This window comes from Colletotrichum chrysophilum (assembly GCF_026319265.1).
Source record: "Colletotrichum chrysophilum strain AFK26 chromosome Unknown scaffold_21, whole genome shotgun sequence".
Lineage (NCBI taxonomy): Eukaryota > Fungi > Ascomycota > Sordariomycetes > Glomerellales > Glomerellaceae > Colletotrichum > Colletotrichum chrysophilum.
The window spans coordinates 33,076-52,469 of NW_026517308.1; the positions used below are offsets into that span (position 1 = coordinate 33,076).

At 56.1% G+C, this 19,394-nt stretch overlaps 3 protein-coding genes across 3 annotated transcripts; all 3 read right to left on the bottom strand.

The window, feature by feature from the left end:
- Positions 1–304: 304 nt before the first annotated feature.
- COL26b_003666 (uncharacterized protein) lies at positions 305–3,964 on the bottom strand (the record flags this gene model as incomplete). The annotated part of the gene is made up of 3 exons (XM_053176559.1): positions 305–1,163; positions 1,212–2,094; positions 2,143–3,964. The coding sequence occupies 3 exons, from the start codon at positions 3,962–3,964 to the stop codon at positions 305–307; spliced, it is 3,564 nt and encodes a 1,187-aa protein (XP_053039418.1).
- Positions 3,965–7,592: 3,628 nt separating this feature from the next.
- COL26b_003667 (uncharacterized protein) lies at positions 7,593–9,608 on the bottom strand (the record flags this gene model as incomplete). Its single annotated transcript, XM_053176560.1, has 1 exon — positions 7,593–9,608. One exon carries the CDS (start codon positions 9,606–9,608, stop codon positions 7,593–7,595), a length of 2,016 nt encoding a protein of 671 aa, XP_053039419.1.
- Positions 9,609–14,938: 5,330 nt separating this feature from the next.
- Positions 14,939–17,341, bottom strand: COL26b_003668 (uncharacterized protein; the record flags this gene model as incomplete). The annotated part of the gene is made up of 1 exon (XM_053176561.1): positions 14,939–17,341. One exon carries the CDS (start codon positions 17,339–17,341, stop codon positions 14,939–14,941), a length of 2,403 nt encoding a protein of 800 aa, XP_053039420.1.
- Positions 17,342–19,394: the final 2,053 nt, after the last annotated feature.

The following is a 19,394-nucleotide window of genomic DNA, read 5'->3' on the forward strand; positions in this document are numbered from 1 at the left end:
AAGACCGAAAAGCAGTCTTGTTTGACGCAACTGTCCCAGCCCATTCAATGCATCGTTCCCAAAGAAAAGCATGTATGCTAGAGGCGGGACGTTTGCCTCGGTGCCCTCCTTGAGCAACATCATTACGAGTACAAATCTGGACATAGGGAAGCAAAATACAACCATAGAACGCCATCACTCCAACTTTTTGTTTGAGTCGCTTCCAAACGAAAGGAAAGGGGGAATCCTATGCGAAACAACTAGTAATGCAGCGACTGAAAAAAACACGATAGAAAACTGTCTGCTTAAAGTCGTTAAACGTCAATCACATCCCCTTCTCCGAGAGGTGTTGTTCTGATGAAGGCCCGTTGGCTTGACCATTTGCCTGGACTGGCAATATAGCGTCTATCTTTTCGTTCACGGTCTCCTTATGGACTGCTGAGCCGTTGGAAGCCTTCTGCGGAGTTGACTCTGGCGTCGTCTTCCTTGTCTGGCTGATCGTCTCGGGCTCCTCTGGAATCGTCGCAAACTTCTTCAGCACCTGCTTCAGAGCAGGCCTTCTGATAGGCTTGCTGAGGAATTCGTCCATGCCACTCTCAATGCATTCCTTGACATTGCTCTCCTCCGAGAATGCCGTCAAAGCAACGATGGGTGCCTTGTAGCCCATTTGACGGATGAGCTTGGTGGATTGTAAGCCGTCGAGGTTTGGCATCTGGATATCCATAAAGATGACGTCGAATCGCTGATTTTTGTCCATGTTGGCCTTGACAAGGTCGTATGCCTCCTGCCCATCTTTGGCGATTGTCACATCGTAGACTGCTTCCAGCTTGAGCATCTTGCTCACAACCTCGATGTTGGTCGAGTTGTCGTCGGCAACGAGGACCCGTAGCTTTCCGCTATTTTCGCCCTTGGAGGCTATTGCGGCATCAATCGCCGCCATCTGGGACTCCTTCGTGTTCCTCTTTGTTTTTGGTGCGGGATTCGACGCGAAAAACGGCTGGCTGAGACCGACAAGTCTGGGCTGTTGCTCCAACAGGCTCTTAGCCGTTGTCTCGCCAGCAGGCTTGATAGGTGTATGGTTTCCGCCAGAGTTGCGTTTAGGGTCTCGAGGTATATCTGAAGGCTCGATTGTATCGACGCTGGGAGGCCGAGACTTAATGCTGCTAGATGCCGTGCTCGAAGTTCTACAGGGTGTTAGCCTCAAGATTTCCCCCGTTGATGGAAAACCTTACCTGTCCTTGACATATTTGAGAGGAATCTGCATGGTAAAAGTCGTACCAACGCCAACAGTGCTCTTCAACGTGATGGAACCGCCCATAAGGGTTGCGAGCTGGTGACAAATACTCAAACCCAGACCAGTGCCACCGAACTTCTTGCTCAGGCCGAGGTCACCTTGCACAAAGGGTTCGAAGACCTTTTGTTGCATGTGTTCTGCGATGCCTGGGCCAGTGTCCTCCACTTCGAACTCAAAGATATACGACTTTGCGCCTGGCGGTGGCGGCGTTGGAGATCGTTCTCGGATGTGAATGTGCGGGCTTGACTTAGGCTCCATTGGGTTGATGGTTAGAGCAGTGCCTTTAGGATTCTCGGTAGTTGAGTTGGCTCTGGAGCTTGTCGAGTTGTTCGAGCTGGAACCGACTCGGTGCCGAGACCTGCCGTGTCTCCGCGATTCCTTAGAAAACGAAGATGAGCGGCTCCCTTCCCCATTAAGTGCTGGGGTCTCTGCCTCGCCAATGCACTTGATCCGCACGTCGACCCTACCGCCAGCCGGGGTAAACTTCAAGCTGTTACTAACGAGATTGATGATAACCTGGAGAATGCGATGCGTATCGCCCCAAAGGCACATGTCCTTCAATCTGCCAGTACCGTGAGGCCCAAGAGCTGGTAGTCTTGTGTCCATGCTTCTTCTTTCGGGGCTTAGTTCGATCACATCAGATGCGAGGAAGTTGACATTGAGAGTGATTTTGCCTTCTCTGACTTGTTTGTCAAAAATGGTAAGAATCTGTGACCGGATGTCTGCCAACCGGAATTCCTTCTCTTCAAGACTTAGCTGCTGGCCGATTTGGTTCTTGGAAAAGCTGAGGAGATCCTCAAGGAGATGAAGCAGCAAGTCACCTAAGACTGTCAGGAACGTTCACGACAAGTGGGGAAATGGAAGCTTACCTGACTTGTAAAGCGTCTTGAGAGACTGCTTGATCCTGAGAATATCGTTCTCTTCCATACAAACGGCACACATTCCTAGAATTCCATTGAGTGGCGTCTTTAACTCGTGAGAAATGTTCGCAATAAAGAGCGTCTTGCTTTCATTAGCAGCTTCGGCCGCCTTCTTGCTGATCTCGAGTTCTCGCGTCCGCTCAAGAACCTTCTGATCCAGCGACAAGTATTGCTTGACCAGCTCGTCGCTCATGTCGTTGAAGGTCTCGGTCAACTCGGTGAGTTCGTCGGTAATGAAATGCTTCCTGTCCGTGACCTTGCCAGGAATCTTGAAAATGCGACGGGTTGAGTCGCGGTCGTGTTCGGACGCGGGCTTTTCCTTTGGCTTGTATCCGACAAGCTTGTATACCGCTGCAATGATTCCATCCTTTCTCGAACGCCGGGATCGCGACGAGATGGCACCGGATCCGGGGGTTTCGTCGTCATCTAAGTCGTCCCAGTCGCCATCTTCGTAGCCTGGTGGTTGGACTGTCTTCTCTGTGGCCGACTTGAGTCTGCGGATGGGCATGACACTAAGGTGCGCGCATGGGAAAATGAGAATGATTATCAGACCTGCTGTACCGAACACACAACCTAGAATGATATTCCGGAGCGTGTCTATCGGAGCGTCTGCTTCAGACTTTGCCTGCTCGACAATGACGGTCCAGTTGACGAGGGCCGTGTTGGTTCTCGCAAATCCAACAGCAACAGGCAGTCCTTGCTCGTTGTGCGTCGACAGCAGGGAACTGGAATTATTTGGCGAAACAAACTTTTTCGAGAAAGAGTCAAAGACTGCTGGGTAGTCCTTCATTGGGAAAGGCTCATCATCCTTGCTGCTGGACCAGCTGCGCTCCTCATGTCGATCGGCTTGTCCTGACAACGGGTTGGGCGGAAGCACAAACTTGACCGGCACGTCCCCAAAGGTATCTCGGTTGGGAAGATAGGTAGCGTTGCTGGCTGGCTGATTAATTGGGAACCTATTGGACGAGTTCGTTGGCCCGACAAGCAGGACGAGACCGGTGTCTCCAAGGCCCTCCCGCGAGTTGCGCACACTGATCAAAGAATTCGCCAGGCAGACGAGCGTCATGTAGCCGAGAATAAAGTCCGGCAGATCGTTGTCGCGGATGGGAACAGTTATCGATATGAGAGCCGCACTCTCGTTGAGAACAAGTGGGCCAAGGAGCAGACCACCATTAGTAGAAAGACGAACGTCGGGGAAGGCATACGCAGAGAAGGCCCTGGTATTGTTTCTGTATGGGTTTTGGCGGCCGAGATCCGCGTAAGTGATGTTTGGGTAAAGATCCGGGGGATAGCCCTCTGGCGTATCCGAGAGCAGGGTCCTGTTGCCGCTTGCAGTCCACGGCAACTCGATGTCGGGAATGGAATCGCCCGTCACGTTTACAAGACCATACTTATTACCCGTGGTGTTACGCGAGTATAGTCTGCCCTGTAGCAATCCAGTGAGAGAAACCACACTAAGGGCACTCTTGAGGTCGGCCTTTGCATTGTCCCAATTTGAATCGCTGGTGCTGCCATTGTAGAAAGAGTCGAGGGACTTCTGGATGAGAATTCGCGAGGAGATGGTGGTGACGCTGGTCTGAACGAGCTCGAGCTCGGAGGAAATACGAGATGCCTTCAATGAGGCAGTAAGAGCAAGTTCACGCCCTTCAACCTGGGCGACGAATTGGTTGACATAGATCCAGACAGGAACGGACAGGATCATCAAGCCAACAAGAACAGCAATCACCACGAGGAAGGCGAGCTGTTCTCGAATGGCGATCCTGATGCCCATTTTCGAAACAGACTATAACGAGGAGTCTGGCGCGGTCTGGGCGGCATTCATCGTCTGCAGTGGTGAACCCTAGATCCGACTCGAGCAATGTTTGGCGATTTTGTCGTGACGGGGGATGGAAGTCGGAGGTTTTGTTGTTGTGCTTGGCACGCGGGCGCCCAAAGGCGAAAGCGGTTGTGTTGTGAGGTATCCGCAATTACCAAAAGTTCGTTTCCGTTTGATCGAGGTGCAGCAGCAGCAGCAACCGGGGAGCCGTGTCTGTCGTTAAATTGCACAGGGAAGGGTGACAACGGCGGCCCTCGGGATGCGCTCCTGGGTCGGTATTCGCTTTGGAGACGGCGAGCTCGATCGTTCGGTTGGTCGTCGAGGAGGCAGAAGATTTGCAGACGCGGCCAGGACGTCGTCTTCTCGTCTCTCGGTCGGTTGAGGTGGAGGGTAAAATTGGTAGAAGGAAATGGGCTGAGGAGGGCGAGGAGAAAGAAGATGAGAGACCGCTGAGGGTGGAGTCGCGGGAGGAGCTGGGATCCAGGTCCCATTGAGACCAGGTCCAGGGTAGGCACACTGGAGGTGCAGTGGAGAGTAGAGGCTGCAGGCGCAATGGGAGTACTTGGCGGGTACGTATCGTTTACCTGAGCTCACTCAGGTCTAGCGCTTCGGACGAGGCAAGGTGTGGTGGTTGCTGTGTTCCCTTCAAACAGTCCAGAACGGCAAGGACGAAGAAAGGTTGCGAGATGACCAAGACACCACGAGCGAGAAGAGGTGCAGCTGAAGATTCAGACTCTGACTCGGAGAAGCTTCTTCTGCCGTTTGTCTGTATCACGATACCGCCGGAACTGGAGCGGTTTGTCTGTGTTGCGCATTTCTAGCTACCTACCTGCCTACCTTGCCTTTGCTAGCTATCTAGATACCTCCGCGAGCTGCTTTAGCTGGCTGTCATCGAGGCCAGCGACCTCAGGGACGGAAGGGACGGAAGGGACGGGCTTCAGTAAGCCAGGACAGAAGACGGGCTACCGCGTCCTTGGTACCTTAGCGCCAAGTATCACACACGTGTAGAGGACGCTACAGCGTAGCGTCTCGCAAGGGCGAAGGTTAGGGGAGAAACGGGCTTGCTCAGCCCTCGACTGCTGGCTGGCAACTTTCGTGTCGTTTGGCGCGGGCGTAGGTACGACGGCCGTCGAGAAGCATTCACGTACGCGTCTGGGGGATAACATGGCGGACAGCATACGTGGGTGGCCGCGCAAAGCACGGGACTACGAGTGCCGTGGCTGCTATTTGCGGCTGCAGAACTCACTCAGCACGGCCATCTAGACGGATACACGGACGACAAGTCATCGGCCGAAGATTGATCGTCTCTGCTGAGGGAAGGACGAAGCCCGTCGTTGTCGTCGTCGATGTTTTGGTTCAGTCGGAGAATCGGGAGATGTACGAAGAACGACGTGGTGGAACGGTGGCACAAACGAGCTGGGTTGAGCGGGAGGAGGAGGAGGAGACAGCTTGGCGATGCAGCAGTTCCCCGGATCGTCGTCGAGTGGATGTGTTTTGAATTGATCATGGCACTGGCTGACGACCGCCATTGACTGGCCAGGCAGTGACTAGGTAGGTGAGGAAAGGAGCACGGCCAGTATTCTTTCTGTATCGCATCTACACAGTACCTTAGGTAGGTAGGTAAGTAGTGGCCGGATTGGATGCAAGTGAGAGGAAAGGGATGTACTCAGCAGGTCACTCTCCCGCACAGCGATCATCGATCAGCGGAGTCAAGAAGTCAATTCGCCCAAACGCTGCTCACGTTCGACAGGGACCCCTCGTCCCATTCGTGTCCTGGGGGCCCTTGGAAGTCCCGACGGGGGAGCGGTCCACGGGCATCTAGGCCCTTCCCAGACGTGCCCAGGGGACCCAGACGGGAAGATTCGATAGGTTGCCCACGGCTGCCACGGGGGGCAGAGGCCAAAGAGTGGGCAATGCACTGCACACTCAAACAGCGAGGAACACGAGGGATGGCTTTTTTCTTTCCAATTGCATCCTGCATCCATTCACCATTCAGCACTCAGTCGCGGTGCCTCCCGTCCAGTCCTCCATCGCCTCCCAGCTGTCGTTTCCCACTTCTTCATCGAGATCGTGCTTCGACCGGCTGATCGAACATCGCCCCCGTCCACGTCTTCCCTATCTACGGATACAACTCGAGCCCATTCCGGCATGGCAGACCACGGTCTCGCTAGGTCGTTTCCCATCTGTCCCTCGCCCAAAATTCTCCCCATCCCCGAATTCCATCTCCCACCTCGCCCTCGCTCGCTTCAACCCATCATCCCTACCCTTGTCCTTTCCACCCATTTCGCCATCCATCCCCATCCATCTTCCACCACGTCCCCCTGTCCTTCACCACCATCCATTATGCTGCCCGGGCCTCACAAGTAACCACCACCGGCGACCGCGGCCTAGCCAGAAATGCTCCGGAGATGAGGCTACAAATGTGGGCAAGGCACTCCAAAGCTGCGACGGGAAGTCAAAACGCCTCGGATGAAAGCGGCTCTCTCTCTGCGCGGTGGCTGCAGAATCTCACCAGCCTTCCCTTCCCGCAAACCTTCTGTTCCTCCATGAACAAAAACGGGAATGCGTCAGCCTGTCCGGGCTAACTCGCCGCCCATCGTATGAGCCGTCACATTCTCGACCGCCGCCAGCAGCGGGGGAGTTGCATTCTGGAGAGACCTACAATCGGCTGACATTGCTAGGTACGCAGTGTTACACTACACTCGCCGCCGCCGCCGCCCTATGGACACACTGAGTGACTGACCACACACGTACAAGTCGACTAAGGTAGCTCAACAGTACCACTGGCGCCTCCCGTTCCGTTGCATGGAGCAGGGTCCGAAAACAGCTTCAATAACTACCCAATTTTTCAATAACTACCCAAGCAATGCACTACAAGTCAGCATGTCGAGATCTTACTCGTCATTCTCGGAGCTTCCAACGACCACTCAACACGCGATGTTGCTCCACTGCGCCGCACTTCGCCTGCACCCATTTATCCAGGTTCTCCCGGTCTGCCCACCCGCTTTGCTGTCGACCTCACCGAGACTCGAGCGCTTCTCGCCGAGTCCACCGCGGCACCTCCGACCTACTCAGACTTTGCCCTCCTCGCTCTCCGCTATCCGGGTCCCGTCCCTCGGCATTTCCCTCCCACACGCCTCATCCGCGTTTCACGGCACCAAGAAAATTCTCGGCGCTTCAGAGGAAACAATTTTTCCACGGCGGCACTTTCGCCGAATAAACAACACTCGCTCGGATCACCAAACGCATCGTCTTCAGGTTCAAACATCTCTTAAATTTTAACAAAGAAGAAGAAAGTGGTGTATCGTCAGTCATTACAAGAGTCATAAAGCCCCCCTCATCCCTGTCATGTTCCCATTCCGTTCCCGCCTGACCCGACTCTCCGGAGCCTTTGGGTTTGTTTCCTGTTGCCTTTCCTTTCCGACAGCCAAGTCCCAAATCCGTCCGAAAACATGGATCCAATGCGCCGTCCTATTTCCCGACTTACATTAGGTAACAGATAACAGAATGTACAGGTGTTTCGTCGTCAAGTCGATGGGGCTTTTTTCTGGGTGTGGTTGTTTTGTTTTTGTTTGGGTATTCATCATGATCTCGTAAACATGAGCGGGACCAGCGCAGACTGGCTGGACATGGCCCGGTCGTCGGGCAGCACGCTCACGAAGCTGCGTCCAAAGAAGCCCTCTCTGAGCCTCGTCTGCATGCTGCAGTCCTTGGGTGGGCCTGGCGTCTTGCTCCTGAACTCCTTGGAGAGCTTCATCAATACCGCCGCCTTGGCCTTGCGAAGCGCGCTGACCCGCGCCGCCGCATCCTCGGCAAGCACGCGGTGCGCCTCCTCTTGCTCGATGTTGCGTTGCACCGACGAGATGCAGTCCTCGGGATCTGAAAGTCGGCTTGCGTTGGGGTCGTACACAGCCGGCTGGAGCAACACCGGGTGCGAAGAGGTATCCTGAATAGGCGCCGAGATAATGGGCACCGGCGTTGACGGACGGAAGACATCGTCCTCTTCCGGTACCGGGGGCGGTTGTCGGTGGTGCTTGTGCTTGCGGTGGCGGCTCTGGCTTCTGCTCCTGTGATGCTTGGAAGAGGAGGCCTCCTTTTCCCTGCCTCCATCGTCCTTGCGGTGCTTTCTGCGTCGGTGCACGCGCTTCTTCTTGAGTATTGTGCTGAACGATGTGCTGGCCTCCTTGGCAGCCGCGACATCCGGGTCCAGATCCTCGTCCAGACGCTCATCCAGACCATCGTACAGGTCATAGTGGTCATCTTCATCATTAACGTATAGTAGCTCACTGCCGAGGTCAAAGTCGAGCAGCTCGCGGGTAGCCGCCGCGGCCGCAGCCGACGGCGAGGGTAGGTCAAAGTCCTCGTGGGACGGCTCCGAGTGCAAGCTGCCTGCCTCGGAGTTGTTTCTAGAGTGTGAGTGCTGGGACCAGAGGTCGCTCTTGGAGGACACAGGCTCCATCAGCGGGGCAAGCGCCTCGTCCCAGCTGCCGCCGTTGATGAGCACGACATTGTCGAAGTCGAACTCCTTGACGGTTTTCTGGTGCGCGTCGACAAGATCCGCAAGTTGCGGCGCCGTCATGGTCGCGTTGCGCACCTGCATGTACCGCAAGCGCGGGAAGTGCATAGGCTTGCGTGCAGGCGCCGGTGGGAGGGGGGACATGGGCGACGTGACCTCCGCGAAGAGTTTCTTGCAGTTGCGCGGGGGCGCGAAGAGAGGATCCGCGGAGAGGGCGATAGGGTTGGGGCCCTTGGGGCCGAGCCAGGTGAAGTTGAGCTTCTCGAGTGTGCCGGAGAAGCCGCGGATGTAGTCGTCGATGATCTTGAGGTGGTCCAGGCCGGGTGACGGGCCGTAAAAGTCCCACGCTTCGACGGAGATGCTGAGCTTGCGGATCTGCTTCCACCTACGGCCCGCCGAGGGAACGGCGCCGAAGCCGGGGACGTGGCGGAGGTAGTTGAAGGCGGAGGGGTGCATGCCCGACAGGGACAGCTTGATGAGCTTCTCGAGGGGCGCCCGCTCGACGGCGATGCGCAGGCTCATGAGGGCGTAGTCGACAATGTCCCTGCGGTAGCGCTCCTGGGGTCCCTGGCCAGGGCAGCGGATGGTGAGGTGGCGCAGGTTGGAGAAGTGCTTCATGGCGTTGATGAAGCTGGGCACATTGGTGGCGGCGTGGAAGAGGGGAGGGTACTGCTGGGTCAGGATCTCGCCCAGCTCCGTGTTGGCGTACTTTGGCCTCGCGAGCACCGAGGCCATGCTCGTGTGCGGGGTGTACAGGAAGGAGATCTCGCGGCCGGTGGCGGGGTGGATGAGCGGCGGCAGGAAGGTGGCGTCGGTGTGGGCGAAGTGGAAGTGCAGGTGTTCGATGTGGTGTCCGACGCGGGCGAGGGCTTGGAGTCGGGAGGGCTTGGTGAAGGTGTTTGCCGTGAAGGTGACGCGGACGCGGCAGAAGAGCGGCTTGGTCGCGATGTTGCAGCAGGCGGAGCTGGCGAGGCGGAGGGAGGCGACGTCGGCGCGGGGGAGGAGGTCGAGGACCTTTTGGCCTAGGTGGGAGTTTTCCCTCTGCCACAGGCACAGTAACGGGGTGTGTTGTTGCTGGGCCATGTTGATCTCATGTCGTTGCGGTGGCCGCGATCTAGAGTTCGTTCTGTCCTTTCCTCCACTAATACAAGCTGATGGCTTTGATATGGATCCGTTTGTCCCTTGTTCAACCCGGAGTCGTATGACTATAGTGGGATGAAGGGTTGAAGAGGAAAGTGAGGTAGATGGAGGGGATATCGGGTGGGATTCAAGATGGCTAAAAGTAAGATTTTAGAACACAATGGACCTTTTCTGGCAATGGCGAATGAGGGTATTCAAACTTTTTGGGTTGCTCGATTAAGTAAAGTTTCACAATATGAGACGTCTGAACGGGAGTGAGCTATCCAGTCAGACTCGTACAAGTCGTTCGCCTTGGGGGAATGGAAAACCGGGATTGGTGAGAGATGAGAAAGAGGTCTCGAAAATCAGGCCAACGAGGTGGTGGGATGCGGGATGTCTTTTCCAGATATACGTTGGGATGGGACAAGGGGACTGATTCGACTTCGGACGAAGAGCAGCAGCAGCAGCGCACACACAAACTCTGAAAACCACCAAAAAAGGCTGATTGAGCTCCTTCTTCCTGTTGCTGCTCGTCGATGGAGCCTCTCTCGCGAGAGTTGGAACCAGCCCCCCCCTAGTGCGCATCGTCCCGTCGCCCCTCATAGGGAACGACTGGAAGGTGAGTCACCTCTGTCGAGACCTGCATATGCAGAGACTAGGTTACGGGAACCGGGGGAGGGCGAAAAAGCGTGGTGGTCCACGGGTCCACGGTTCCACGACAACAAGCGAGGGACGGCATTGGACGACCACACGTAGATGCCGCGCTCGTTACACGCCCCCCAGAGAGACGGGAAGTAAGTTGTCGTGTGTGGGATGCGGTTGTGTCTCGAGGTGTATGGTATGACAGAGCAGAGAAGAGAGAGACAATCCCGAACGGGCAAAGGTCGAGAATAGCGTGTCTGCGGGATTTGGTTGGTCGGCCTTGCGGTCTTTTCTTCCTGCTTGGTTGATCTTTTTTGATTCGGGAACAAGACTACCTTAGTTTGGATGCAGAAAGGCCCGTGGAAAATGCAGGTTCCCACGCCAGAGAGGCCCGTTTCATGTCGTCCCAGTGGTCGAGAGGCATCCGGCCATGAGACCGATTGTCCTCGTCCTGCATGCCGGCGCCCTGGTCTAGTGCCGGAACGGGGGGAGGTGTGTCTGCTGCCCATGAGCAAGGTAGCTCTCATCCGGCCCCATCGTCCGTCCGTTGCGACTCGCGATGGTAAACCTCGAAAAAGGAAAACGACAAAAATGCCTTGTGGACGGATGGGGGGGGAGCGATCTGCAAAGACTGGGGAGGGGACCAGCTGGGGGTCCGTGGGAGAAGCGCTATCGATAAGCAGCAGAGAGAAACGTCCCCAAGCCACACTTGCACGCTGGATCCCTGGCGTCAACAGGAGGTGATTGGTCGGAAACTCGAAAGGCTGGCCACATTTGGCATTTCGGGGCCGTGTGATTGGACGGACGCGGCTTGACGTGTAGACGTCGCGTGGCACAGAATAGACGCGTTGGCTGGATAGAAACGCTCCAAAGGTAAGCGCTGCCACTTTTTTTCTTGAGGATCCACCACCGCGCCGCCGGACGACGATCCGCCCTTTTTTGGCAGGGTATCGGGGCCAGGGAAGACCAGGAGAGTTTGTTTGGGTGGCGATGATGCTGTTTCGCGGCGCGGCGGTCTGAAGATGTCGAGCTAGGTCGGAAGCTAGAACGCAGACACACACACACGCGAGGTTTATTGTGTAAAGGCGAGTTTGCGGCTTTCCTGTCAAGGGTCCCTCTCATGTGGTATAGTTCGTTCCCACGGCACTAATGTCTTGAATCTCAGCATGGCATGAAGATGCCCAAACGCGCCTGGGAACGCCCAGAGCGCCTGTGGCGTCAGGACGGAGGAGGGCGTTGGAACGTCGCATGGGATCATCGCGACGGTCGATGATGATGATGATGATGATGGCAGTGGTGGTGGTGGTTGAGCTGCTGTTTCGCCAAGCACGAGAGGTGTCCCTTTGGCACCCCCGTCGCATCCACAGACACACTGCAGAGAGACACGCTCCACCATTCCCATCCGGTCCCTCCCAACCAACCCAGACGAAAAGTGACGACAGTCATGAGGGCAGAAAAGTAGGGCTGTGGCCAGGACGTCAGTCCCGTTTTTCGCTTCAGACGCACGCAAAATCGTAAGAAACGAAAGAAAAAATAGGGGTGTGGGCTCGCTCTCGTGTCCCTTGTATGTGATGCTTGCTGCTTGAGGATGCGGTTTACGTGTAAGTCGGGTGTGGTTTCTGGCCGGGACATGGTGCGGTGGGTGCATGAGGCATGTCATTGCAGTAGGACGGCACACGGGCTGGCTACTGCCAGTGGGCAGCAAAAGAAGTGGAAGACGAAAACCAAAAATTCAACCGTAACCCATAACCGTAAACCTTGTCCGGATGACAACCGACAGCAGGACAAACGATGACTCTTTTCTCCCCACATATTCTGCAAGCGCATGCTAGGTGCTGCATTTTGCATGGGAGGGGGGTTGCACGTCCGCGTCTGTCTCTCTCTCTGGCTGCCAATTGACCAGTGATATCCAACGCGCAACCACCATTCTTGCTGCGAATCCCGAAAGAGCCCGCGCCGGGACACGCTTACACGCCCCCCGGGTAACCCGTGCGTGGTAGGTAGAGTAAGGTACCCCACACGGCGCAGGACGCAGCAGCAGCGACCAGCAGCGGCAGCCACTCGACCACGCTCGGCCTGCATTGCATGTTGCTGTTGCCCATGTATGTTGCCCATTGCGAAGCCCACACGCAGCAGCAGCAGACCAAAAGCTCCCACAAGGCTCTCCCTCTCTCTGGTCCTTTTTGAATGGTTCGGCTCCGGTTGAAACGACGGGAACAAGAACCCCCGTCGCTGGCTGGCCCTCCGCCCAGCTTTCGTCAACCACCACAGTAACAAACGGGGCTGACACTGACTGCCACAACACTTAGTTTAGCACCATCACACACCACCACTTCTGATACAGCCAACGACTTACACCCGTATTTGTACAACGACAACAATGTCTCTCTCCTCAACTCAGTCCACCTCTGCATGACATACCATCCCATCACCGCCCGCCCCGTCAACTCCAATTCAGTCAATTCGGTAACTCTCTACGGACCGAGAAAGTCCAAGCTTATCTCAGCTAGACTTGTACAGAGGACACGGAAAGTCTCTACTCTGCAATACTTAACCGCCGCAAGTTCCTTCCCTTTCGCATATCCCATGCAGCATTTCGCAGCCATCCTGTCCCTCCACCCCAGCCCACCCCCATCCACAATACGGATACCGCGAAGGGTTGGTTTGTTCCCACAACCACGCAGGCCTTGACAAGACAACAAGCATACGGACAAGGGATGAAGAAGCATCTCTGGCGAACAGCCCGCCAGCCAGCCGCCCCCCGGCTGATCGTCACTCGTTTGTGTGTGTGCCGTGTCCACAGCGTAACTGTTGCTGGAAATACGAAAACGAATAAACGACCTGCCACCAAGGAGAGTCAAGAGACCGAGAGAGAGAAAAAGGTTCCCCTGGATATTCCGTCGTCGGGTCCTTCAACCACCATTCATCCCCATCGAAACCCCCATGCCTCGCCGGAAAACGCAACGCATCCCCCCTACCCTAGCTAGCTGGCATCGTCGTCAACTGCAGCCCCCGACACCGCGGACCCAACCCCTTGAACGTTGGCCGGGTTTCCACGGCAGACATATTCTGAACAGACATCATCGGGCATGGTTGACGGGGCCACGTCGTCGTCGTGTCCAGTCCCGTTTTCATCCTCGTCGGCGTCGTCGTCGTCGGTCAACCGCAAGCGAGACCCTCCGTCCCCCCCCTGGCTCGTTGTTCCCAAGGACGAGGTAATAGAAACCCACAACCCACGTTTTCCAGGATGTGTCTTGTCCTCAGAAAAAGGGTGGTCCGTCCCATCCCGACCACGAACACCCACATGCAACTTTTTTTTTCTCGATTTTCCAGGGTTTGCGAATATCAAAATTGGAACCGTCGGGCACATCACGACAACCACCACCACACAATTTATTTTCTGCTGCTCACCGACACTCCCGGGCATCGTTCGTCTACAGCCTAACGAAAGAGAAAGCTTGCCGGGCCCTGAGAACTATTGAGCACCCTCGAAATTTTCCCATGTCAACGTGGCTTGCCGAGGGACCACCACATGACTAACAACACCGCTTAAGCGCCCTGGGCCGAATTTTTACCTACATACCTGCCTATATCCAAGTCCAACTCACCCTCAACCCGCACATACTTACAACCCCGGCCCCGGCCCGCCGTCTTCGCCCTTCACCTACACTTTGAAATCCTCGTCTCTTTCCTTGCTTAACCAACACCCCCTAGCTCATCACGAGGATCAACGCATTTTTTTTCTTGCTGTTTGAAGCTCTGTAAAATTCTCCGACTCGGCCTGCCGTGCTAAACCGGGATATATGTCCTCTCTCCCCGGGTTCCCTTCTCTCACCGTAGGTTCCTTCGGACTGCGACGAAAATGAGCCGCCGGCAAGTCTTTGACGAACAAGGTAAATTGTCTCGAAAAATGTCGTCGTCGTGGTCGTGAGTCAAAGTGAGACCTTGGCAGTGCCCGTCGATTCGCCCTGAACCGTTATTATTTTTGCGTCTTTTCCAAGGATGGATGAGCGCGATATTGTGATTTACAGGGTGATTATTCAGAGGCTGGATGGCAGACGTTGCGACTTACACACATCAAGATATCCGACAGGGGGGGCCGATTTTCGCAAAGCAAGTCTCAATTATTCTGTGCGCAAACATGCCTGGGGGGGTATCAAAACTACACGAGAGCCCAGATTCTTTTTCCGTACTGCTCTGCTGGTCCTGATCTGATCCACACACTTTTCGATGGACGGAGGGTTCCACGTTTGCTCGCTTACCGCAGTCGCAGTCGCACTTGCAGTTGCAGTTGCAGGCCGGCGAGCAGCCGTCTCCGTCTCCAATTGCCAATGTAAAGCTAACGCCTCCGCGGCGCGCATTCGTCAAAAGGTCTTGCACCCAACCGAAAAGGCGAGGCTGACCATCCCCCGTTCCGTTCCCACCTCCCACAGCGCGCGCGCACCTCACTCGCGCCGCGCCCTGTCATCTGATTTCGCGCAATGTCAAAAGGTCGTACAAGTCGTCGCGCATGCTGCTGGTGCTGCTGCTTTTCTCCCGCCACCCCGACGTCGGTCCTCTCTACCCGTGACAGCTTGATCTATCCACCCGCGCTCGCGGCACGCCCACACGCCAACGTCGCCGTTGCGCGCCAGCCAATCAATTTAGAACCTTCATCCCTGCCTCCCACCGCGTTTGTTCTTACCCCTGCGGCGTCCTCCTCCTCCCCCAGAAGAGATTCCACCACCGTTTTGCTGATGGTGCGAGGGTCCCGTAGGCGCATTGCCCCCCGACTGTCTGGTCCGCGGCTTCTTCGCGTTCGGTCCCGGTCCGTTGTGAGGAGGTGGGGCGACGCTGTGGTAGCCGAGTTGCGGTGCTGGAGGCTTGGGAGGCAGCCCACCCCGGCCAGTGCCGTTGCTCGGAGCCTGCGGTCGCGACTGATTCTGACTGTTGTAGCTCCTCGACATGCGCGAGTACGAGCCAGTCGGTGCTGGGCCAGATGGGGGAGGTCCAGGAGGAAGAGGAGGCTGCTGCGCTGACCACCCACCACCACCACCACCACCACCACCGCGTTGCTGGCCGCGCCCGTTCTGCTGAGGCTGCGACTGCGGTCCACCACGACCACCGAAATTGCCAAGCTGGATATTGGTCGACATGGAAATGTTCCCGGGCGGGGCGCGCGGCTTCACCTTCTGGCCGAGGAACTCGCCCTCTTCGGACCCGTCGCTATCGGCATAGAAGATGTGCTTGCGAGCGGCGGACGCACCCTTGATCTGGAGCTGGGGTGCATTAGGCACACTGGCAAAGTTACTGATCGGCCCTTCGGTGGCGTTCTTGTCGAAGTACAGGTCTCTGTTCTTGAGTGTCCAAGTCTTGCTGCGAGGCTTGTTGGCGTGGAGAGAGCAGTCGGAAGAGTAGTGTCCTTCGGTTCCACATGCGCCGCAGTACGCGGGGAGAACGTTGACCTTCTTGATCGCGCCTCTCCGAGGCTGGTAAGACCGCCAGAGGTCCTCACAGTCATCGTCTTCGTGGGCTTGGGAGCCACACGTAGCACACTCCATGCCCTCCTCATCCAGGTGAATGAGCTTCTCCGTGCATTGTCCCTTGCCGTGGCCCAGTTGGCGACACTTAGTACACCTCTCGCGAGTCGGGCAGCTCCAAGAAAAGTGGCCTTCGTAATCGCAAAACTGGCAGGCCGTCTTGGGGCACGCAGACGACATATGACCGGGGGTAGCGCAGTAGATGCAAATTCGCTCAGACTCGGGAAGGCCAGGAAAGTACCTGCGTTGCTCAGCCAGATCCTCCTCCTCACTCATGATAGCCGGGCCCGGTCGACCGCTCTCCATCTCTTCGTCCGAGAGCTCGTCTTCTTGGGTATCGGCAGGTGAGGCGTGGGCGGCTCCTTCCAAGTGTTCCGTTTTGACGGAACCAGCGGTTTGCGCGACGGCGGGTGTGGGTTTGCTGGGAGGCGGGACTTCCTGGACATCGTCGTCGTCTCCGTCGTCGATGACCATGGGTGAATCCTCGGTGCCTGTGCCTGTGGTCATGTTCAAGTAATCGTCGTTCTTCAGGATGGTCGCCAGGTTCGCAGCAATGTCGGTTTTCGTTTGAGGCTTTTTAGACTCGGCTAGGGCGACACCCTGCTGCTTCTTTTTTGTCCAGCGCGCGCGAGTGTTGATGTACGCTTGCAGGGCAGCGACAACGATGTCGGCGTTGAGCCGGTCCTGCTGGTCGATGTTGCGGCTGATGAAAGATTGACACCAGCTCTTGAACTTGGCCTTCCAAACGCCTGCGCCCAGGTTGTTACCCTTGGGCTGCAACAGACTTTTCTTGGTAGGCAAATGAAGTAGCAGGCCACTGTGCTCAAAGGGCTTTTCGTCTTGGCCCTTTTCTTTGCCCGGCGCAGCCTGAGCAGCTTGTTTTTCCTGCTTAAGTTCTTGTCGTGTTTTCTTCTTGGATTTTGCGGTGTCCTTGTCGGCGGGGGCAGGTGGAGGGGCTTGGGAAGGCGCGGCTTCTGTTGCGGGTTGAGGTTCGGATTCGGCCTCAGCCTCGGGCTCCGGCGTTGGTTCCTTTGACTTGGCCTTGAACGGTGCTGGTGCAGCTTTTGCAGACCCGCCTAATGAAGTCCGAATCTGGGACGTGATGCCTTGATTCCATCCAACCTGGGCCGGGGCCTTTGTCATGGATCGCGTCGTCCGCTGCGCCCCTGCATCGGGCTTTTCAACGGCTGTCGTCGTCGCCGGCCTCGTATTGTCATCCTCCTCACCATCCATTTCTTCTGAGCCAGAGTCTGAATTCTCAGATGCATCGTCCTCATCCTCCAGCTCACCCTCCTCAGCACTCTCGTCTTCTACGACGTCCGCGGTCCCATTCTTATCTTCCTGGCTGGTCTTTGGCCGCTTGGCTTCAGGCTCCGGTGGTGATGCCTGATGAGGCTCTGATGCGTCGGGCTCAGTGTCCTGCTGCATATCCTCCAATGAGCGCTTTTTTGACGGCTGCTGCGATTCTACTGCTTCAGTGGCCTCCACCACCTCGCTAGATACCGGCACCGCCTCTGTCTGTTCTGAAGTTTCCATGTTGTGTGATAAGTGAGCCCAAGTGGCCACAACAGTCTGTACAAGGCCGGAATTAAGATTTAGGCTTCTTTCGACTTCGTGAGAACCACGTCGAAGTTTTGAGTACAGCGGTCAAAGAATCGATGGGTTTCCTGAAAATAGATGAAAGGACTCCAAAACCTTTGACGTTGTTGATGTCTGACGGTTCGAGTATGGACGTCTACAAGACCTGAGGAATCGTAGAGAATGCAGACGCGTTGGCGCGAAACGGCCGGCTCAAACCCAATCTCTGAGATCCAAAATGCGCAAGAGCCAGTGTCTATGTGTCCTGGAAGAGAATTTGGCGTCCTGGTGACGCAGAGATGGTCGATCTCGCGGGGTGTATGTCGTCGTCAATCGCGTCCGCGATGAATTGGCTGGCCGCCCTGGGTCAAAAAATTGTATGCAGGTATCCAGTTTTGTTCGACGTCACAAACCAACCGGGGGTTGTCAGCCGAAGAATAGCCGACACAATCCGAGCAGAGCAGGTCCCTTCCTGCAGCGCTGCATCGTCGAACCGTGCCTGCCGTCCACACCGTTGGGATTGATTTTTCGAGGTGCGGGCCTCTGCACAGTGCCAACTGCCCCTCGAGGACGATTCATGTTCTGGGGCATCACTAATTAAGGCACTTGACAGTGCATGGATTGGGAGCACCTGAGGCGGTTTCGCTTCCACTGGGCGGGATGCGGAAGCGAAAGTGTCGACTTCTAGAATCGGCATTATTGGACCTATCGCTTTCCATCTAATTACAACCCGGCAGCATGCAACCCGCACGGTTTGGTAGGAGCAGGTACTAGCAAAGCCAGAACCCTTGTGGTCGGAGATGAGGCTCGATCTTTGGTCAGTGGTCGCGCCTGCTGGTCTGGTTCCCGTTCCTGTTCCTGTCCCTGAACCGAGCGCAGCCCTGCAGATGGCGCGCGATTGAGGGCCCGGACTACTGAGGGTGATGGATGCGAAGAGAAAAAGATGATGAGTGGCAGGACTTGACAGCTGACAGGCAGCTTGTGGCCTCACGAGTTGCGTGCAAGTGTCGCGTTGTCTTGATCCTCTTGGAGCAAGACACGCCACGGATTCCCGCGGTATCGCAACGGGCGATTTGACGTGGCTTTCTCGTCCAAAGTGTTGCTGATCTCTGCAGACTAAGAGTGACGACGGCAGATGAACACGGGCAGCTTGATAGATATCGGCAGACGACAAACGGGGCTCGGTACGAATGGGGAAACAGACTTTTTGATACTCCATCCGCGATGCAGATTCACTCCTCGGCTTCGGTGAGATATCCCGGAACGCCAGGACTTGAACGTTCATCCCACGCAACGCAACGAACCACTACAGTCAATAACTTATCGCACAGCCCGATTAGTGGAGAAGGCGAGAGACAGATTTAGCTCAGATAGCCTGCTACTGAAGTAGCTTTCGTCAGGTCGAGAGGGGGAAAAGGTGGGAAGGGCGAGCAACACCGTATGTCTTGGATGGCGAGAGTACGGAGTACCGAGGTGAGTCTGGCATCTGGACAGTGCTTCCACAATAACGCCAGGCAATTTGGTGTGCCATTCCTTTGCATCTGGCCGTGGCCTCGTCTGCCCAGCGTGGCCAGATCCCAGGGCCCCCAGATGTTGGGAGATGCATGACATTGGCGTGGATGTCCTCAGTTTGTGAACCGTATCGGCGTGTTTTCTGACGATTCTAAGCTTACCTTGGCCTAGGATTTAGCTTAGCCTGCTACGGAAAAAGGTGGTGGTGGCATGTTCATGCCGTGTGTTGCTGTTGGTGCTTGGTACAGGAGCACAGGAGCAGACAGACTCAGTCTCGACCCAACGGTTACAACCGAAGTCGACAGTGCGCTTCTGAGTTTCCAGCCAGTCTGCTTGTTTCCCGTCCGGCCAGCCGCCTCAGCCGTCTGGGCTTCTCGTCGCCATATGTCTGGAAATAGGGGCATGTTCCCAGGAGATATTGGCCAGGGGAACCCCTCTCCTGGTTTCTCCCCGGCTCCGCTAGCAGATAGCATTGGCGAACCCTATGCCGCAGAGTGCT